We start from the raw sequence: 17,424 nt of genomic DNA on the forward strand, positions 1-17,424 counted from the left end.
CATGACACCTTTAAAAACTACTCTTAAAACACACCTACGTTAGTGATTTATGGAAGGTTGAGTATATTAACAACCAATAAAATTTTAAAAAAGAAAACCAGGCAGGATTGATACAAATCATGATTTTAAAAGATTTTTTTTAATTGTAAAAGATTTTTTTTGTTTTAGTGTTGCTAGTTCTCCACTTATTTCCCTTTTTTAGTCTTAAATTGACAAAGAGGATGTTTTGTACGTTGTTTCTTGTTGTTGTCTTGTTTCTTCCACAAGAATTTACAGTTTCCTCTACTGGAAATATTCCTCTATGCTAAACAAAAAAGGTAAGCCCATGGCCACACTGTTAGAAGACTACAAACTCGAACACAAAACTGATAAGCAAACAGCTTGGGCTATATATGCAGCCAACAGCACCTTCAGATATTGTGAACTCCCATAAGTCAAGCAAACAGAAGTCTTTCAACCAGCCTACGCCCCTTCATCAGAGTCTACAGTTTGAAGTGAACAGGACTTGTGCTGTTAAGTGATTTAGATACAGGATTTTCGAAAGCACTTAGGTGCCTAAATATAGTCTTAGTAGCCCAACTTTAGAAACCTATTTCGAAAATTTTGGCTTGTTTGTACAAAAGACTTTGGAATAATTTTATTAGTTTATTGGAAATTTAGTTACTTTTCATTGTGAACAATTTTTTTCTGTAAGTGACAAATATTTTATGCCAGTAAGAGAAAAGTTTTTAATGAAATACAATTTTAGCCTGATGCTGCAAATGCTTAACTTTACCCTTGAATAGGACCACTATTCACATGAGCAAAGTTACATACCTGCTCATCGTATGCAGGAGCAGGGTAATATGATAAATTCAAGATAAACGTGACATATCTTTAAATTTGTAAACTGTGTCAAATATTGTAGGTTGAAACTTAGTTATGTTTAGAAAACATTGTTACTTTTTTTCCACCAGTTAAGCAAAAGATTGTTACTGTTAACCTCCAACCACATACCACTGCACTCTCAACCTGTCAGCTCAACTAAACATCATTAGAACAGGACTATTTGGACTGGCAACCTTTAAAGGAAAACCCAGGTGCTGCAAGAAATGTTTGAGATTCACTAGGTGACTGTCCTCCCACTAATTGTTGGAGACAGCTTCCAATAGTTTTAGAAGCCTCTGTGCTCATATGAGATGTAAAACTGAAGTCTTGAACATGTTGTCATTTAAACTCCTAAAGCATTTTTCATAACTGTAGAGATGTTAACCCTGATATACTGATTAGGAAGATGTAGATACAAACCCCTCTTCTCTTATTTTTGTTGAGCTTAGGGTAGATAAGTCACTAAAATTTTAATGGCACTGGAAGAACATTGTACATCAGAAACCGTGATTTAAAAAAATTAATCATGGCTTAAGAAGAGACTTCCAATTTGTGAAGATCACGCTGATATCCCATGAAAGTACTAGCTTATTACAGGGTCTCAAATGCAGCATGCTCTTTATAAGTGTAATTACTAGGTTCTGAACAAGAATAAGTTTACATTCCACACGTTTGTGAAGTACGCAGAACTGTCATTCTTTAACTTGAAAGCATGTGGTGGACTCAAACATCTCACATTATGTAACATGTAAGACTTCCTTACACAAGAGAGATTCCAGAGGACTGGAAAAGGGAAAATATAGTGCCCATCTACAAAAAAGAGAAATAAGGACAACCAGGGCAATTACAGAGTAGTCAGCTTAACTTCAGTACCCTGAAAGATTATGGAGCAAATAATTAAGCAATCGATTTGTAAACACCTAGAAGATAATAAGGTGATAAGCAACAGTCAGCATGGATTTGTCAAGAACCAATCGTATCAAACCAACCTAATAGCTTTCTCTGACAGGAGAAGAACCCTTGTGGATGGGGGAGTTGTAGATGTGGTATAGCTTGACCTTTAATACTATCTCGCATGACCTTCTCATAAACAAACTATGGAAATACAATCTAGATGGAGCTACTATAAGGTGGGTGCATAACTGGTTGGGAAAGCGTTCCCACAGAGTACTTATCAGTGGTTCACAGTCAAGCTGGAATGGCATATCAAGTGGGATCCGACAGAGATCAGTTCTGGGTCCGGTTCTGTCCAATATCTTCATCAATGATTTACATAATGACATAGAAAGCACACTTACAAAGTTTGCGGACGATACCAAGCTGGGAGGGGTTGCAATTAATGAAATTAAATGAATTAAAAGGATAGAATTAAAACTCAAAATGATCTGGACAAACTGGAGAAATGGTCTGAAGTAAACAGGATGAAATTCAATAAGGACAAATGTAAAGCATTCCCCTTAGGAAGGAGCAATCAGCTGTGCACACACAGAATGGGAAATGACTATGTAGGAAGGAGTACTGCTGAAAGGGATCTGGGGGTCATCCCGAATCACAAGCTAAATATGAGTCAACAGCGTAACGCTATTGGGAAAAAAAAAAAAAAAAGCAAACATTCTGGAATGTCTTAGTAGGCGTGTTGTAAGCAAGACAAGAAGTAATTCTTCCATTCTACTCCACACTTATGAGGCCTCAACTGGATTATTGTGTCCAGTTCTGGGTGCCACATTTCAGGAAAGATGTGGACAAACTGAAGAAAGTCCAGAGAAGAGCAACAAAAATGATTAAAGGTCTAAAAAACATGACCTGTGAGAAAAGATTGAAAAAACTGGGTTTGTTTAGTCTGGAGAAGGGAAGACTGAGAGGGGACATGTTAACAGTTTTCAAGTACATAAAAGGTTGTTACAAGGAGGAGGGAGGTAAATTGTTCTCCTTAACCTCTGAGGAAAGGACAAGAAGCAATGGTCTTAAATTGCACCAAGGGAAGTTTAGGCTGGACGTTCAGAAAAACTTCCTACCAGTCAAAGTGCTTAAGCACGAGAATAAATTGCCTAGAATCTCCATCATTGGGGATTTTTAAGAGCAGGTTAAACAAACACCTGTCAGGGATGGTCTGAACAATACTTAGTCCTACCATGAGTAGGGCAGGGGACTGGACTAGATGACCTCTCGAGGTCCCCTTCAGTCCTAGGATTCTAACGCCATCCGTCAACAAGCAGCAACCATAATTTCTTAAATAAGGGTGATTCAAGGTAGATTAATACTTCATCTTTCCAATGTCTTTGATTGCTGCAACTGGAGTGGCTGCAGTTGTCATCTTGAACTAACAATTTGGCAGGATTTCATAAATTCCAGGAGATACCAATTCCTTCATATTTATGCAGCTGCACCACCACCAATGATATACTGCAAAACTTCATGATTTAAAGTTAAGATCAGATGACATTCTTGCTTGTACTCCCTAGATTTTAGTTTGGGGATAAGAGAGCAGAGAAAGGAAAGAAATTTTCAATGGAAATTCCACAACACGGGAATTTGATTCCACTATTGATGGCTTAGGGAGGGGGAATGGGAAGAAATCTGTTTCATGGCTCAGGAGTTTTGTCTAGACATTTAGTCAGTTTAGTTGTGCTTTATCTTGCAATATTTTTAAAACACCACAAATCGACACTATTTGCAGAGGTAAAACACACAGATAAGACTAATGTCCTGACGGTGCTAACTTTCACTTGAATTCTGCAGCCTGAGTTTCTACTGACTGCTAGTATTAACTGCACACATTTTTGTCTACCATCCAGAACTCTGCTTCAGAAAAAGCTTTATTCAAAAACATCTTACCTCATTTTCTGAAGATCTTCTTGCGCTCTGGCTAATGCCGTTTCTGCAAGCTTTGCTCTGTGTTCTGTACATTTCAACTGTTCGAGGATCGCTGTGTTATCACTTAGTCCATTGGGGTATGAGATGTTTGTAGAATCATAAAGATCCTCTATGTCTAATGAAATAGAACAACAAATGTCAACCACTGTCAACTGACAGCATTACCTAATTACAGATGTGTATAAATATATCTATATAAAGGATAAATTAAGTGCCTGATGCTGCTACCTTCATTCATTAAACAGTATGTTATTCCACAAGTATCTTCATGGATAGGACTACTTGCAGAGCAAGGTAACACTTACCATAAGCGAGCATGGAGGAGATGGGCCCTTAACACCAATACCCCAAAATTCTACCTTTCAGATGTGTCTGAATACTAGTCTTCATGACTTAACAAATCAGACGTTCTCTTTAGCTGAAGCCAATGAAGGCGGTACACCCTGCTTTGCCAATTACCTTAGCCAAGAGCTAGAAGGGCTATTAACTCAGAAGACAAGATGTTCTACAAGATGAAGGCTTTCATAACTAGCATGTGACAAAAAATATATTCATAGCCCTTCAAACTCATCCCTCAGGGCTGTTGTGGGGCTTAATAAAAATGTGTGAGATGCTTTGAGATCCATAGGTAAGTATAATTCATTATTATTAAAATAGTGCCTTGACTTCAAAACATAGGTCCAACCTTGCACCCGCTGAACACAGCAGGCATAATTGCCACTGGATGTCAATAATGAAGGATTAGGCCCCACCACACTTGGGAGATGGGGTTATCGTAATTGAGTCTCTTGCATGGTAGAGCAAACGGATCCTCTGGCTTGTCTTCCTTGACAAGCCAGAAACACTGCAGAGAAAATGAGCTTAGATTTAGGGACCAAATACACCTTTGTTTTGATCTCATGAAGCAATGCTTTTCTGGGGGGCATTGCACAAGGCCAACAAGAGCTGTGGCAACAGAACTTCTCAAACCAGTGACACTGGAACACTTTTTACAGTGCGAGTGCTGAAAGCCAGTGATCCCCAAAATTTTTACTTCACACCCTTTACTCCTATCTATGCCACTTCTTCCCAGAGCAGGGGCCAGGACCAGGCCATGGCTCCGGGAGGAGGCGGGTGAGGGAAGATGCAGACAGAAGTTAGGGAGCTGAGACTGGGACCATAGCTGGGGGTGGCCGCCGGGACCCTAGGGCACAGTGCCAGGAGCAGAGCCCTGGGCACAGGGCCGACAGCAGATGGGACCCTGGGCACAGGGCCAGCGGCCAGGACCCCACACAAAACCTGGGGGTCCGGCAGCACCCCCTGCATCCCTAGTTCCCACGCCTATGTTTAGAACTAGTTAGGGTCATGGAGGATGGGGGAAATAATGCTTCCACACCACTCAGAACAGGAAACAAAAATCAGTATCCCTTCCCTAAAGGCAGTCCCCAAAATGAGGGTCAGGAGGAGGATGCAGGGCAGAAAACTGCTGAGAGGGAGAGGGAGAGAGCGCAAGCATGGAACATGTTAGAAACCATCAAAAAATTTACAATGGAGATACACAGTAAAGCACATATAAAGCCACGGAACAGGATTGAAGTGGATGTCAAAGCCATAACAAGCCATTGGTAAGATAGTCATGAAGCACAGGACATTGCTCCTGAAGATCTGGAGAGAGCCTTCTTATTTAGGTTTGGTCAAGCAGCTTGGAAGTTACTTCAGTAGATCAACAGCAAAATCACAGCGTTCTCTAGATACAGTTTGGATCTTCTAAAAAATGAACTAGAGATATACAGAGAGAATAATGTCTAGTAACAGGAATAACTGGATTTAAAAATCATACCCCAGCTGATAGGTACATACTCATTTTACCCAATAGATGAAAGTGAGAGACACATTTACAGCATAATTTTCTGAAGTGTTGAGCACCTCCAACTCCTTATAACATCAAATGGAGCCGTGAGTACACAGCACCTCTGGAAATCTGGCCCTTTGCAACTTGCTCGAGGATCACATTGCAAGTCAGCGGTACAGTCAGAAAAATCCCAATATAAGTTGGTTAGGAAAGGGAAACAATCCCCCATTCCCTATCTTGGGTGCTACTGCAGTACAGAAAGTTCTAATTAGGACTGGGCCCCCTTGTGCTAGGTAGCGTACAAACATAGAAGGACACGGTCCCCGCCCTAAACAAAAAAAGCCTTACAATTTAAATGAAGGAAAGATGCGCCAAGTGAGTGACAAAATAGTATTGAGAAAGGGGAGGAAGAATACAGATAACACAAATATAAGTCGTGAGAGATAAACTCAAGTGATTTATATAGGTCATCAGAATTCCAAGGTGGAAATACAAATATATAATTTCGTCATATTATTGTATTTGTTAGGTACCTAATGAAAGATAACCAATACAAAATGTGACGTAGTTTTCAATTACACAGATTACTACCTCTAATGTGTTTATTTGTAGGTGATCGGATTAATTTTAAGTACCCAAATGTGATATATAAAGACAATGTTTTGCTGCAGCATAAGAATGGAAATTCCATAAACATTTAGAGTTAAGTGTGACACTCCCTCCCCAATCTGTTCATACAACCTTTTATTATTTTTATTTTTTATTTATTTTTTTTTTTTTTAAGGATACAAAATATTCATAGATCACTTCATTTGAACATTTTGGATAGTCCATTGCCCTGGGAAATGTAAATCTAGCCCATCTACATCTAGGGATATTGTCTCACCTGGGATGTACTAAACTATGAAAGGGGCGAGGTCACTTATTGTTCTAGTAAGGCTATACTCTGATTGAAAAGTCTTACCAAACTGAAGTAATAGATCATCTTCTAGCTCTGGTTTCAAGTACTTCTCTTCCTCCCACGGCAGTGGGCTGCTGAGAGAATTCAAGTATTCTGCAGTTGGTTTCTAGACAAAAAACGTTAAATGAGCATGTGAAATAAGGTTCTTAAAAATCATAGGACCTTAGTTTAAAAAGTAAACTACAAGACATAAGTAAGTTAGTTTCACTTTTCTCCATGGGCTACAAGTGTCTAAATGACTTATTAAAATAACCTTGTAGCAAAAGCTGAGAGAGAAGCATTACTTGGCAACATGACATAGAGCAGAGGTTCTTAACCTTTTTCTTTCTGAGGCCCCCACAACATGCTATAAAACCTTCAGGCCCTACTTGTTCCACAACAACTGTTTTTCTGCATATAAAAGCCAGGGCTAGCATTAAGAGGTAGCAAGCAGGGCAATTGCCCAGGGCCATATGCCACAAATGGCCCCGCAAAGCTAAGTTGCTCAGGCTTCAGCCTCAGCCCCAAGTGGCAGGGCTTGGGGGCCCAGGCTTCAGCACCACATGGCAGGGGCTTTCTGCCCTGAGTCACAGTGAGTCTAATGCCGACCCTGCTTAAGGACCCCCTGAAACCTGCTAGCAGCCCCCCAGGGGGCCCAGGGTCCCTGGTTGAGAACTGCTGAAGTAGAGAAAGCTACTCCTGGATTCTAAATCTGGCTCTGACAACAACTGTGACTTGGAGCAAGTCACTTAGAGCCCAGTTTTTACAAGTGCTGAGCCTCACAGCTCTAATTAGCTGTATATGTTCAGCACATCTTGAGGGGAAAAAATCAGGCTCGAAACATCAGTTTCTCAATTTGCAACATCACAACAATTACCTACCTCACAGGACTAACAGTAAGATGTAACTAACTAACCAGTCCATACTACCTGAAGATGAAAACATGCCCAGGCATTACAGGTCTCAAAAATGCTAAGTTGTGTAAGAGCCCATCCATGCTAAAACTAAACTGAATCAGGAGAAAGTTACAACATGTTCATAAGTTGTAGTGTACACAGGCACATGAAGCGGTCCCTACTACACTACAGCTCTGAACCAGATATCCTGATATCAGTAAAACAGAGACAGGGCCTGAAACAATCAAATTAGAAGTGAGCAATACTTCCAATCCTACTTTGGGTTCTCTCCTTTTGCACTTTCTACCCACCTCATGTAATCTTACCTTAACTACCAGAGAATGATTCTGAACAGACATGGATCCAGTGGCAAGGAAACCCCCTCCCTAAACTGAATGGAGCAGCAGCTGCTATTCCAGCTGTGGCCAGACTGGTAGGTAAATTCCACTCATTTCATCAAACCCCAATATGCAGCACAATCACACGAAGGCCAATTACTTGGACTTTATAGGAGACTGGAAATATTGCCCTGGAATGAATACATCTTGTGTCTCAATTTTAAAATATTTTTCATTTATTTAAGGTGGATTTTACTAAATAAAAACTAAAAGCCACTTAAACTGCTCAGAGATCTGCATAAATTCATTTATAAATTTTAAAACAATTTCCACAATTACTTATTTCTAGAGACTTAATATAGAATTATTCCGTAAAAACACACTCAAAATATTTTTCCCCATTCACAAAGTAAAAAATTGAAGTAATAAACTGTCCACTTACCTTCATTCTAACAAAGTTTATTAGCTTAATGTATCCATAAAACTCAAGTGCTGAAAAAGAAAAAAAGCTCATGTTACAATAAAAAAAAAATCACATATTTTACAATAGTGCAAATGTTAATTAGTTGTTCAATTGGCCAGTGTTCCCAGGGGTGCACACTATTATTTAGTGCAGTGTTCCTACCTTCATTTGCTATCTACATTATTCTGATATTTTTCTTCAGGACTAAAGTGTCAGATCCTTTAATTCAGTCTTCAGTTTATATTTGCAACATACTAAAAACCAAACACATGTAAACATAGCTTATCTAACAGGGAATTCTGTCACTTAGCAAACAGCTTTCCACCTGGCTTGCTCAGAAAGGCAGCAACATCTACAGTAACATCGATAGTAAGAGTCTTTGGCTAGAAACCTGAGTATAAATGCTGGTATCCCGTGACAATTTTGATACACATTAGCAGCTTTCTAATTATTGAATAAACTCTGTCAGCTACAACTAATTTATGACAAACAATCCCTTAAACTGGCTTTGTAGCACAGTAACAAAAGCGGTTTAAACATATCCCATGTTCGCTATACGATGACAGCAACAGAACTATTCCATTAGGTTGCTATATTAATCCATCATTTACTCTAGTTCAAACCAGCAAGTGACCCATGCTGCAGAGAAAGATGAAAGGCCTCCCCTCCCCTTGCCAACCCCCGTCTGTCAATCTGACCTGGGAGGAAATTCCTTCCCTACCTCAAATACAGCGATCAGTAAAACCTTGAACACGTGGGCAAAACCCAGCAGATAGATACCTGGGAAATAATTCTCTGTCATAACTCAGAGCCCTCCCCATCTAGTGTTCCACCTCCGGTGATTGAGATATTTGCTAATAGCAGTCACAGATTGCCTACAATGGCATATGACCTATCTAACCTCCCACAATCCCTTCCACAAATTTATCAAGCTCAGTGTTAAAACAAGATAGGTTTTTTGCCTCCACAACTCCCACTGGAAGGCTGTTCCAGAACTTTATTCCTCTGATAGTTAGAAACCTTCATCAAATTTCAAACCTAAACTTATTGATGGACAGTTTATATCCATTTGTTCTTGGGCTAACATTGGCCCTTAACTTAAATAACTCGTCTCGCTCCCTGGTATTTATCGCTCTGATGCATCTGGACAGAACAATCATATCTCCCCTCCACCTTCCTTTGGTTAGGCTAAACAAGCAAAGCTCCTTAAGTCTCCTCTCATAAGGTAGGTTCTCCATTCTTCTGTTCATCCTGGTAGCCCTTCTCTGCACCTGTTCCAGTTTAAATTCATCTTTCTTAAACGGGAGAGACCAGAATTACACAAAGTATTCCAGATGAGGTCTCACCAGTGCCTTGTATAAGGATACAAACACTTCCCTGTCTCTACTGTAAATACCTCGCCTGATGCATCCTAGGATTGCAGAAGCCTTTTTTCATGGCTGCATCACATTGGCAGCTCACCGTCATCCTGTGACAGATGAATATACCCATGTCCTTCTCCTTCGCAGTCACTTTCAACAGATATGTCCCCAGCTTATAGCAAAAATTCTTGTTGTTAATCCCCAAGTGCACCTTTCACACTGAACTATTAAATTTCATCCAATTTCTATTACTTCAGTTTTCAAGGTCACCACATCTTGTAAGACAGTAGTCACCAACCAGTCGAACGTGATTGACTGGTCAATCCTAGAGGCTCTTCCACTCAATCGCAATCTCCGGTGGCGCAGCGGGGCTACCACTTAGACAGGCTCCATGCCTGACCCAGCCCCATGCCACTCCCAGAAGCGGCCAGCACACCCCATGGCCCTGGGGAAGAGGGGCAAGGGGTCTCCCTGCACACGCTGCTCCTGCCTGCAAGCACCACCCCCGCAGCTCCCATTGGCCGAGAATGGGGAGCTGTGGCCAATGGGAACTGCAGAGGCAGTGCTTGCAGAGAGGGGGTAGTGTGCAGAGCCACGTCCCACTGGCCACCCGCCTCAGGAGTGTATTGGCCCCTTCCGGGAGTGGCATGGGGCTGGGGTAGGCAGGGAGCTGCCCTGCCTACCAGAGGTAAGGGCTGCCCGGCAGGAGGCCGCAACCCAACTCCCAGACCCTTCCCGGAGCCAGCACCCTGAACCCCCTCCTGCACCCTGAACCCCAGCCCTGACCTCCCCCCCAGACCCCATACCACCTCCTGCACCCTAACCCCCTGCCCCAGGCACAGCTCAGAGCACCCCCTCCCACACTGCAAATCTCTCAGCCCCAGCCCAAGCCCACACCCTCTCCTGAACCCCAACCCACTACCCCATCCTGGTGAAAGTGAGTGAGGATGGCAGAGAGCGAGTGATGGGGAGGGGGCCTTTGGGGAAGGGGCAGGGCCTCGGGGAAGAGGCGAGATAGATCCTGGGTTGCCCTTAAATTCACAAAGTGATCTTGGGCATAAAAAGGTGGGAGACCACTTTTGAAGGATATTCCAGTCCTCCTCCACACTGGAGTTATCTCCCAACTTTGTGACAACCACAAATTTTATTAGCACACCACCACTTTTTGGGCCAAGTTCATGAATGAAAGTATTAAATAAGACTGGCCCCAGGACCAACTTTTGAGGAAGTCTACTCTCTCAACCCTCTCTCAAGCCTGACAGTTCACCTTTCAGCATGACCCGTTGTAGTCTCCCCCTTACCCAGTTCTGCCTTTTGATTCTTGTATTAATCCCTATCTTTTCCAATTTAACTATTATTTCCCATATGGAACTGTAGCAAATGCTTTACTGAAATCCAAGTAGATTAGATCTATTGTATTTCTTTTGTCTAGAAAATCAACCTCATCTTTCTTTGAGAAGATAACTGGTTTGGCGCAATCTACCCTTTGTAAAAGTATGTTATATTTTACCACAATTACATTTATTTCTGTATCCTTAACTACTCTCTCTTTCAAAATTTGTTCTAAGACCTTGCACAGAATTGAGGTCAAACTAATGTGCCTGTAGTTTCCCAGATCACTCCCCTCCTCCCCCCACTGCCTCTTAAATATATACTATATATAGGTACTATATTTGAAATTCTGCAGTCATAGGGCACGATCTTCAAGTTCACAGATTCAGTAAAAATCCTTGCTATTGGGCTTGCAATTTCATGTGCTAGTTCCTTTATTATTGGATGGAGATTATCCAGGCTCCCTGATTTGGTCCCATTAAGCTGTTTGAGTTTGGCTTCCATCTCAGATGTGGTAATTTCGACTTCTGTATCCCCATTAGTCACCCTGCCACCGCCCCCAAACTCCTGATTACTCTTCTTAAAAACTGAGGCAAAGTATTAGTGTAGGTGTTGAGCCATACTTACATTACTTTAATCTCCATCCCATCCTCAGTGCTTAGTGGTGTTTTCTTTTTATTTATAATGGTTAAAGAACCTTTTACTATTGGTTTTAATTTCCTTTGTAAGATCCAATTCTGCTTGGCTTTTAGCAGTCATCACTTTTTTTTCCCCTCCTATACTTCCTGATCTTCAAGAGGTAGCTTTCCTGGCTGATCCATCCCTTCTTTCTTTACTTGCAAGCTCTCTTAATAACCTGTTTGAGATCCCTGTTCATCTAGTTTCATCTGCAACCCTTCCCTATATTCCCTCTCAACCCCCACTTTGCTTGACATGCAGGCTTCTGAAACTTTTAAGTCAAAGTTGCAGAAACTAATTCGAAGCCTCCTCCATATTCAAATCCTTGAATTCTTCACACTCAAGTCCACTTCCCTAATTTTTATAAAGTCTGTCCTCTTAAAATCAAGGGCCCCTAGTTGCAGACCTATTTTTGCTTATCCTTCCATTTATCTCAAACTGAATTAACTCATGATTTCTTGAACCAAGGTTGTTCTCTACAACCAATTCTTTTGTGAGGTCACCATTACTTATGAATATTAAGTCTTGTTGGTTTGGTGACTATTTGGTGTGTCAGCTATCACATCCAGGAATATCTGGGCCCTACAATTATTAGTAGCACTTGTGTCTAATCTAAAGATGGGAAATTAAAATTTTCCCATTAACAAACAATTCCAAGAGTATTTATTTCATTAAAAATATTGAAGAGGTCTCTATCCACATGAAAACCAGTGTTAAAGACCCCAAACTCCATCCCATGGAACCTCTGTTACCTTTCTTCCCCAAAGTAAATCTGAACCCATAGATTCCATTTTATCTATTCCATCACTTCTAATTTCTGTATTGTCTACCTGGTCATTAATAGACAATGCTACTCCACCACCTTTATGTCTATTACTGTGTTTCCTGAACAGCACATGCCTGTCAATACCTCCCTATCTAGGTTCTTATTACCACTGTAATATCTTAGTACCTGAGTGCCTGTAATTCCATCAGTTTCCCCCCCACCCGCTTCACATCAAAGTCCCCTCACTCGGCACTCCCATATTTACCACCCTGCTTTAACTTCTCCCTATTCTCTTAACATCCAATCCACATCCTCCTCTCTCCCTAGTAGTTAATTTCCAAGATTTATCCTACACTACTTGTAGAACCATGACAGGGGCCCTGGTTACAGCATGACTGCCCTGACACCATAAAGCAGTTCTATTCTGCAGTGTAGATAGGTCCTATTTAACATTATCTAAACCCCAATATGTCAAAAGGATAACAGCCTTTTAAGATGGGTCCCCTGGCAATAGCAGAATTATAAATGTAGATGGGACTGCACCCCGTGAAAAACAGCTGAGGCATTTTCAGATCTAAGCACAAACATGGTTCAGGATAGCAGGTACGAAAAAGCAGAAAGAGCTAACCAAGGAAGATGGCTCCTGGGTAGATGCACTCAGCTATATTAGCAGTAATGGTCAGACGCTGTTCACACTTAACTGACACTGTCTACAGTTTAGACAGAGCTTTACTGATCGAAATAAAAGTACAAAAAGGGCCAAACATGGAAATGTTGTGTAGGAATTTTATTAGACTTAGTAGAGCATACATGGCCCAGACAGAAATAGGTTTTGTTTCCCGAGTCTTCAGAAGGAGGTTTTTGTTCTTTTTAAAATGATTTTCCTTTCTTGGTCCACAAAAACATTTATTTAAATAAAATGTCATTTCATGGCAAAGAGTTATAAATTATCACAGAAGTACTTACCATGCTTATGGATCATATTACTAATATTAAATTGATGCTCCGATTTACAGTGGGAAAATGTATCTTCAGCAGAACTGAACAGCCTGCAGGTAAAAAGAGAGAAATGAATATACATTGAGTCAATAGTATTAAAACACTAATCTAAATTGAGATTGTTTAGAGCGAGGTGTGACACGCATGCAAAAGAACTAACCTAACCCATGCTGCTGCTATAAATCATTTAAACAAACTTTTGCATTTTAGCTGAGGAAGTATTAAGTGGTGCCTAAATATTTCTTACGCTACACAACTTTGTTGTGGTAGGTAATTGTTTTCTGTGGAGTGCTTTGAGGTAAGGTGATACACAAACACCAAGATTTTTGTTTTAAAAATTTCCCACAAGTGTCTTCTTTACCAGTAAAAACAACAAGGAGTCCTTGTGGCATCTTAGAGACTAACACATTTATTTGAGCATAAGCTTTCGTGGGCTATAATGCACTTCGTCAAATGCATGGAGTGGAAAATATATATTTATACCTGCTTACTGTATCACATGAAAAGATGGAAGTTGCCTTAACAAGTGGTTGGGTCAGTGCTAATGAGGCCAATTCACTTAGGGTGGATGTGGCCATTCCCAACAGTTGTCAAGAAGGTATGAGTATCCACTATGGATGTAGAAGCTCTCCACACCAACATTCCACATAAAGATGAACTATAAGCCATCAGGAACAGTATCCCCGATAACGTCATGGCAAACCTGGTGGCTGAGCTTTGTGACTTTGTCCTCACCCACAACTATTTCAGATTTGGGGACAATTTATACCTTCAAGTCAGCGGCACTGCAATGGGTACCCGCTTGGTCCCACAGTATGCCAAATTTTTACGGCTGACTTAGAACAAAGCTTCCTCAGCTCTCGTCCCCTAGCGCCCTTACTCTACTTGCGCTACACTGATGATATCTTCATCATCTGGACCATGGGAAGGAGGCCCTTGAAGAATTCCACCTGGATTTCAACAATTTCCACCCCACCATCAACCTCAGCCTGGACCAGTCCACACAAGAGATCCACTTCCTGGACACTACAGTACAAATAAGCGATGGTCACATAACCACCACCCTATACCGGAAACCTACTGACCACTACACTTACCTACATGCCTCCAGCTTTCACCCAGACCACATCACACGATCCATTGTCTACAACCAAGCCCTAAGATACAATTGCATTTGTGCCAATCCCTCAGACAGAGACAAACACCGACAGGACCTCTATCAGGCATTCTTAAAACTACAATACAATGGTGAATAAAAATCAATAACTTAAAAAAAAATGTTTAATGGGATTTTTTTTATTTAAATTGGATTTCTTTGATAAAATGCTTTTTGAGGAAAAAACCTATCTAAAGATAGTTTTAATTAAGACACATTATACTCAAAGATATCTCATCATGGAATAGGGATTATAAATTCTAATTCTATAATATGAGACAATATATTCATGTAATGTTTAAGAAAAGTTTTGTAAATGAGTTCCAATAGTTCATGGATTAGGGATTTATGGGATTCCAGGGGCTTCTGTATAGATTATTTAGGATAATCTTTCTATCTATCCAATGGGACTCAGTGCTCAGTCTAGAAGATACCATCAGAGATGCTTAGTTTTACAGTTCTCAAACTGTGGATTTGTCTCTCCAGAGATAACATGCTCGTTAACAGCAAAAAAAATTTAAAATAAATAAAAAAATATATAGAGGTGAGAAATAACAGACCTCAACCCTATTGTTCCTCTGCAAATTTGTGTACACAGAGTCAATCCCTTGCCTTTCTCCAAAAGTGCAAAGTTTCAAAAAGTTCAATGAATAGAAGATTGTTGGGGGCGGAATAGCTCTAGACAAGGAGAAGTCTGGAGATAAATGTGAGAAGGAATGTACAGGCAGTAGAAACGAAAGTGAAACTGAGCAACATATTCCAGCATATTGAGGTCTTTCTGAGTGTAGCCTTCATTGATTTGATATCTACCGTACCATTCTCTCACTAGAAGGGAAAACCTAGAATCATAGAATATCAGGGTTGGAAGGGACCTCAGGAGGTCATCTATTCCAACCCCCTGCTCAAAGTAGGACCAATCCCCAACTAAATCATCCCAGCCAGGACTTTGTCAAGCCTGACCTTGGAAACCTCTAAGGAACGAGATTCCACCACCTCCCTAGGTAACCCATTCCAGTGCTTCACCACCCTCCTAGTTTTTCCTAACATCCAACCTAGACCTCCCCCTCATTCTTCTCTTCCACAGACTAAACAATCCCAGTTCCCTCAGCCTCTCCTCATAAGTCATATGCTCCAGCCCCCTTATAACTTTTGTTGCCTTCCGCTCGACTCTTTCCAATTTTTCGACATCCTTCTTGTAGTGTGGGTCCCAAAACTGGACACAGTACTCCAGATGAGGCCTCACCGATGTCGAATAGAGAGGAATGATCACGTCCCTCGATCTGCTAGCAATGCCCCTACTTATACAACCCAAAATGCCGTTAGCCTTCTTGGCAACAAGGGCACACTGTTGACTCATATCCAGCTTTTTGTCCACTGTAACCCCTAGGTCCTTTTCTGCAGAACTGCCTAACTATTCGGTCTTTAGTCTGTAGCAGTGCATGGGATTCTTCCGTCCTAAGTGCAGACTCTGCACTTGTCCTTGTTGAACCTCATCAGATTTCTTTTGGCCCAATCCTCAAATTTGTCTAGGTCCCTCTGTATCCTATCTACCACTTCTCCCAGTTTAGTGTCATCTGCAAACTTGCTGAGGACGCAGTCCATGCCATCCTCCAGATCATTAATGAAGATATTGAACAAAACCGGCCCAAGGACCGACCCTTGGGGCACTCCGCTTGATACCGGCTGCAAACTAGACATGGAGCCATTGTTCGCTACTCATTGAGCCCAACGATCTAGCCAGCTTTCTATCCACCTTACAGTCCATTCATCTAGCCAATACTTCTTTTACTTGCTGGCAAGAATACCGTGGGAGACCGTATCAAAAGTGTTGCTAAAGTCAGCAGGCCGTAAAAGAGACCCAGTTTGGGATAAGAATCGTTCAAGAAATATACGTTTGCTGATGATGTTTTAAAGAAAGTCACACCAGTGAACTGGTGGAAGTCACTTAAGCACTTGGATTCAGCGACTGTTGAAGTGAGAATCTCACTTTTAACAGCAGTAGCTTCTTCTGCCGGTGTAGAAAGAATATTTTCTTCCTTTGGACTAATTCATTCCAAATTGAGAAATCGTTTGGGATCTGAAAAAGCAGGAAAGTCTCTGAGTTGTGAAAAATATGTATTAAGGTTATAACAACCAACAAGAATGCACTTATATGTAGAAATCCATGATTAAATCGAGTCTTCCTGACTAGTGATTTAAATCAAATCCACCCTGCACAATACCCACCTGGGGAATTGAAACTGATTGATGGAGCCAGAATGGTACCCAGAAGTCACCTACTACAGGATAGGCCCAACAAAGAAAGTAACACAACGTCACTAGCCATTATCTACAGCCCCCAACTAAAACCTGTTCAGCGCGCATCATCAAGGATCTACAACCTATCCTGAAAGATGATCCCCTCACTCTCACAGATCTTGGGAGACAGGCCAGTCCTCGCTTACAGACAGCCCCCCCAACCTGAAGCAAATACTCACCAGCAACTACACACCACACACCAGAAACACTAACCCAGGAACCAATCCCTGCAACAAACCCCGTTGCCAGCTCTGTCCTAGAGGGATACAGTTTTGAGAAACCAGCAAATTACTACATCTCTGCTACCTTTTGAAACCATAGTAACTCACCTGTACATATATTTTTTACCCACTTTAATCTCTCACTAACTCCCCGTGTAGACAGCACTATGTAAACAGGAGAGCTTCTCTCACCCACATAGTTACTGTCTCTCAGGGAGGTGGATTAACTAAGCCTATTGGACAAGCTCTCTCCCATCATTTGAGAGGGTCAGGACTAAATCATTGCAGCTGTACTGATGCAGCATTTTAAGTGTAGATGTGCCCTTGGTTGATTATAGAATTGGCTCCCAGGGTTGTCTTTGGTGTGAGATCTAGGATGCAAATCCATCCAGGTGAGTGACTGG

At 41.3% G+C, this 17,424-nt stretch overlaps 1 protein-coding gene across 1 annotated transcript in view; it reads right to left on the minus strand.

Annotated features, from left to right (window-relative positions):
* The window catches only part of PRMT3 (protein arginine methyltransferase 3), a gene marked incomplete at its 5' end in the record, with an annotated part of 104,290 nt that overhangs the window by 83,659 nt on the left and 3,207 nt on the right, over positions 1-17,424 (minus strand). The window contains 4 exons of the mRNA XM_084632288.1: positions 3,703-3,856; positions 6,537-6,639; positions 8,189-8,238; positions 13,313-13,395. Of these exons, the coding sequence (XP_084488414.1) occupies positions 3,703-3,856; positions 6,537-6,639; positions 8,189-8,238; positions 13,313-13,395 (390 nt within the window). The remainder of the gene's footprint in view (positions 1-3,702; positions 3,857-6,536; positions 6,640-8,188; positions 8,239-13,312; positions 13,396-17,424) is intronic.

The sequence above is a fragment of the Lepidochelys olivacea genome (genome assembly GCF_965140295.1).
Source record: "Lepidochelys olivacea isolate rLepOli2 genome assembly, chromosome: 6".
NCBI classification, from domain to species: Eukaryota; Metazoa; Chordata; order Testudines; family Cheloniidae; genus Lepidochelys; species Lepidochelys olivacea.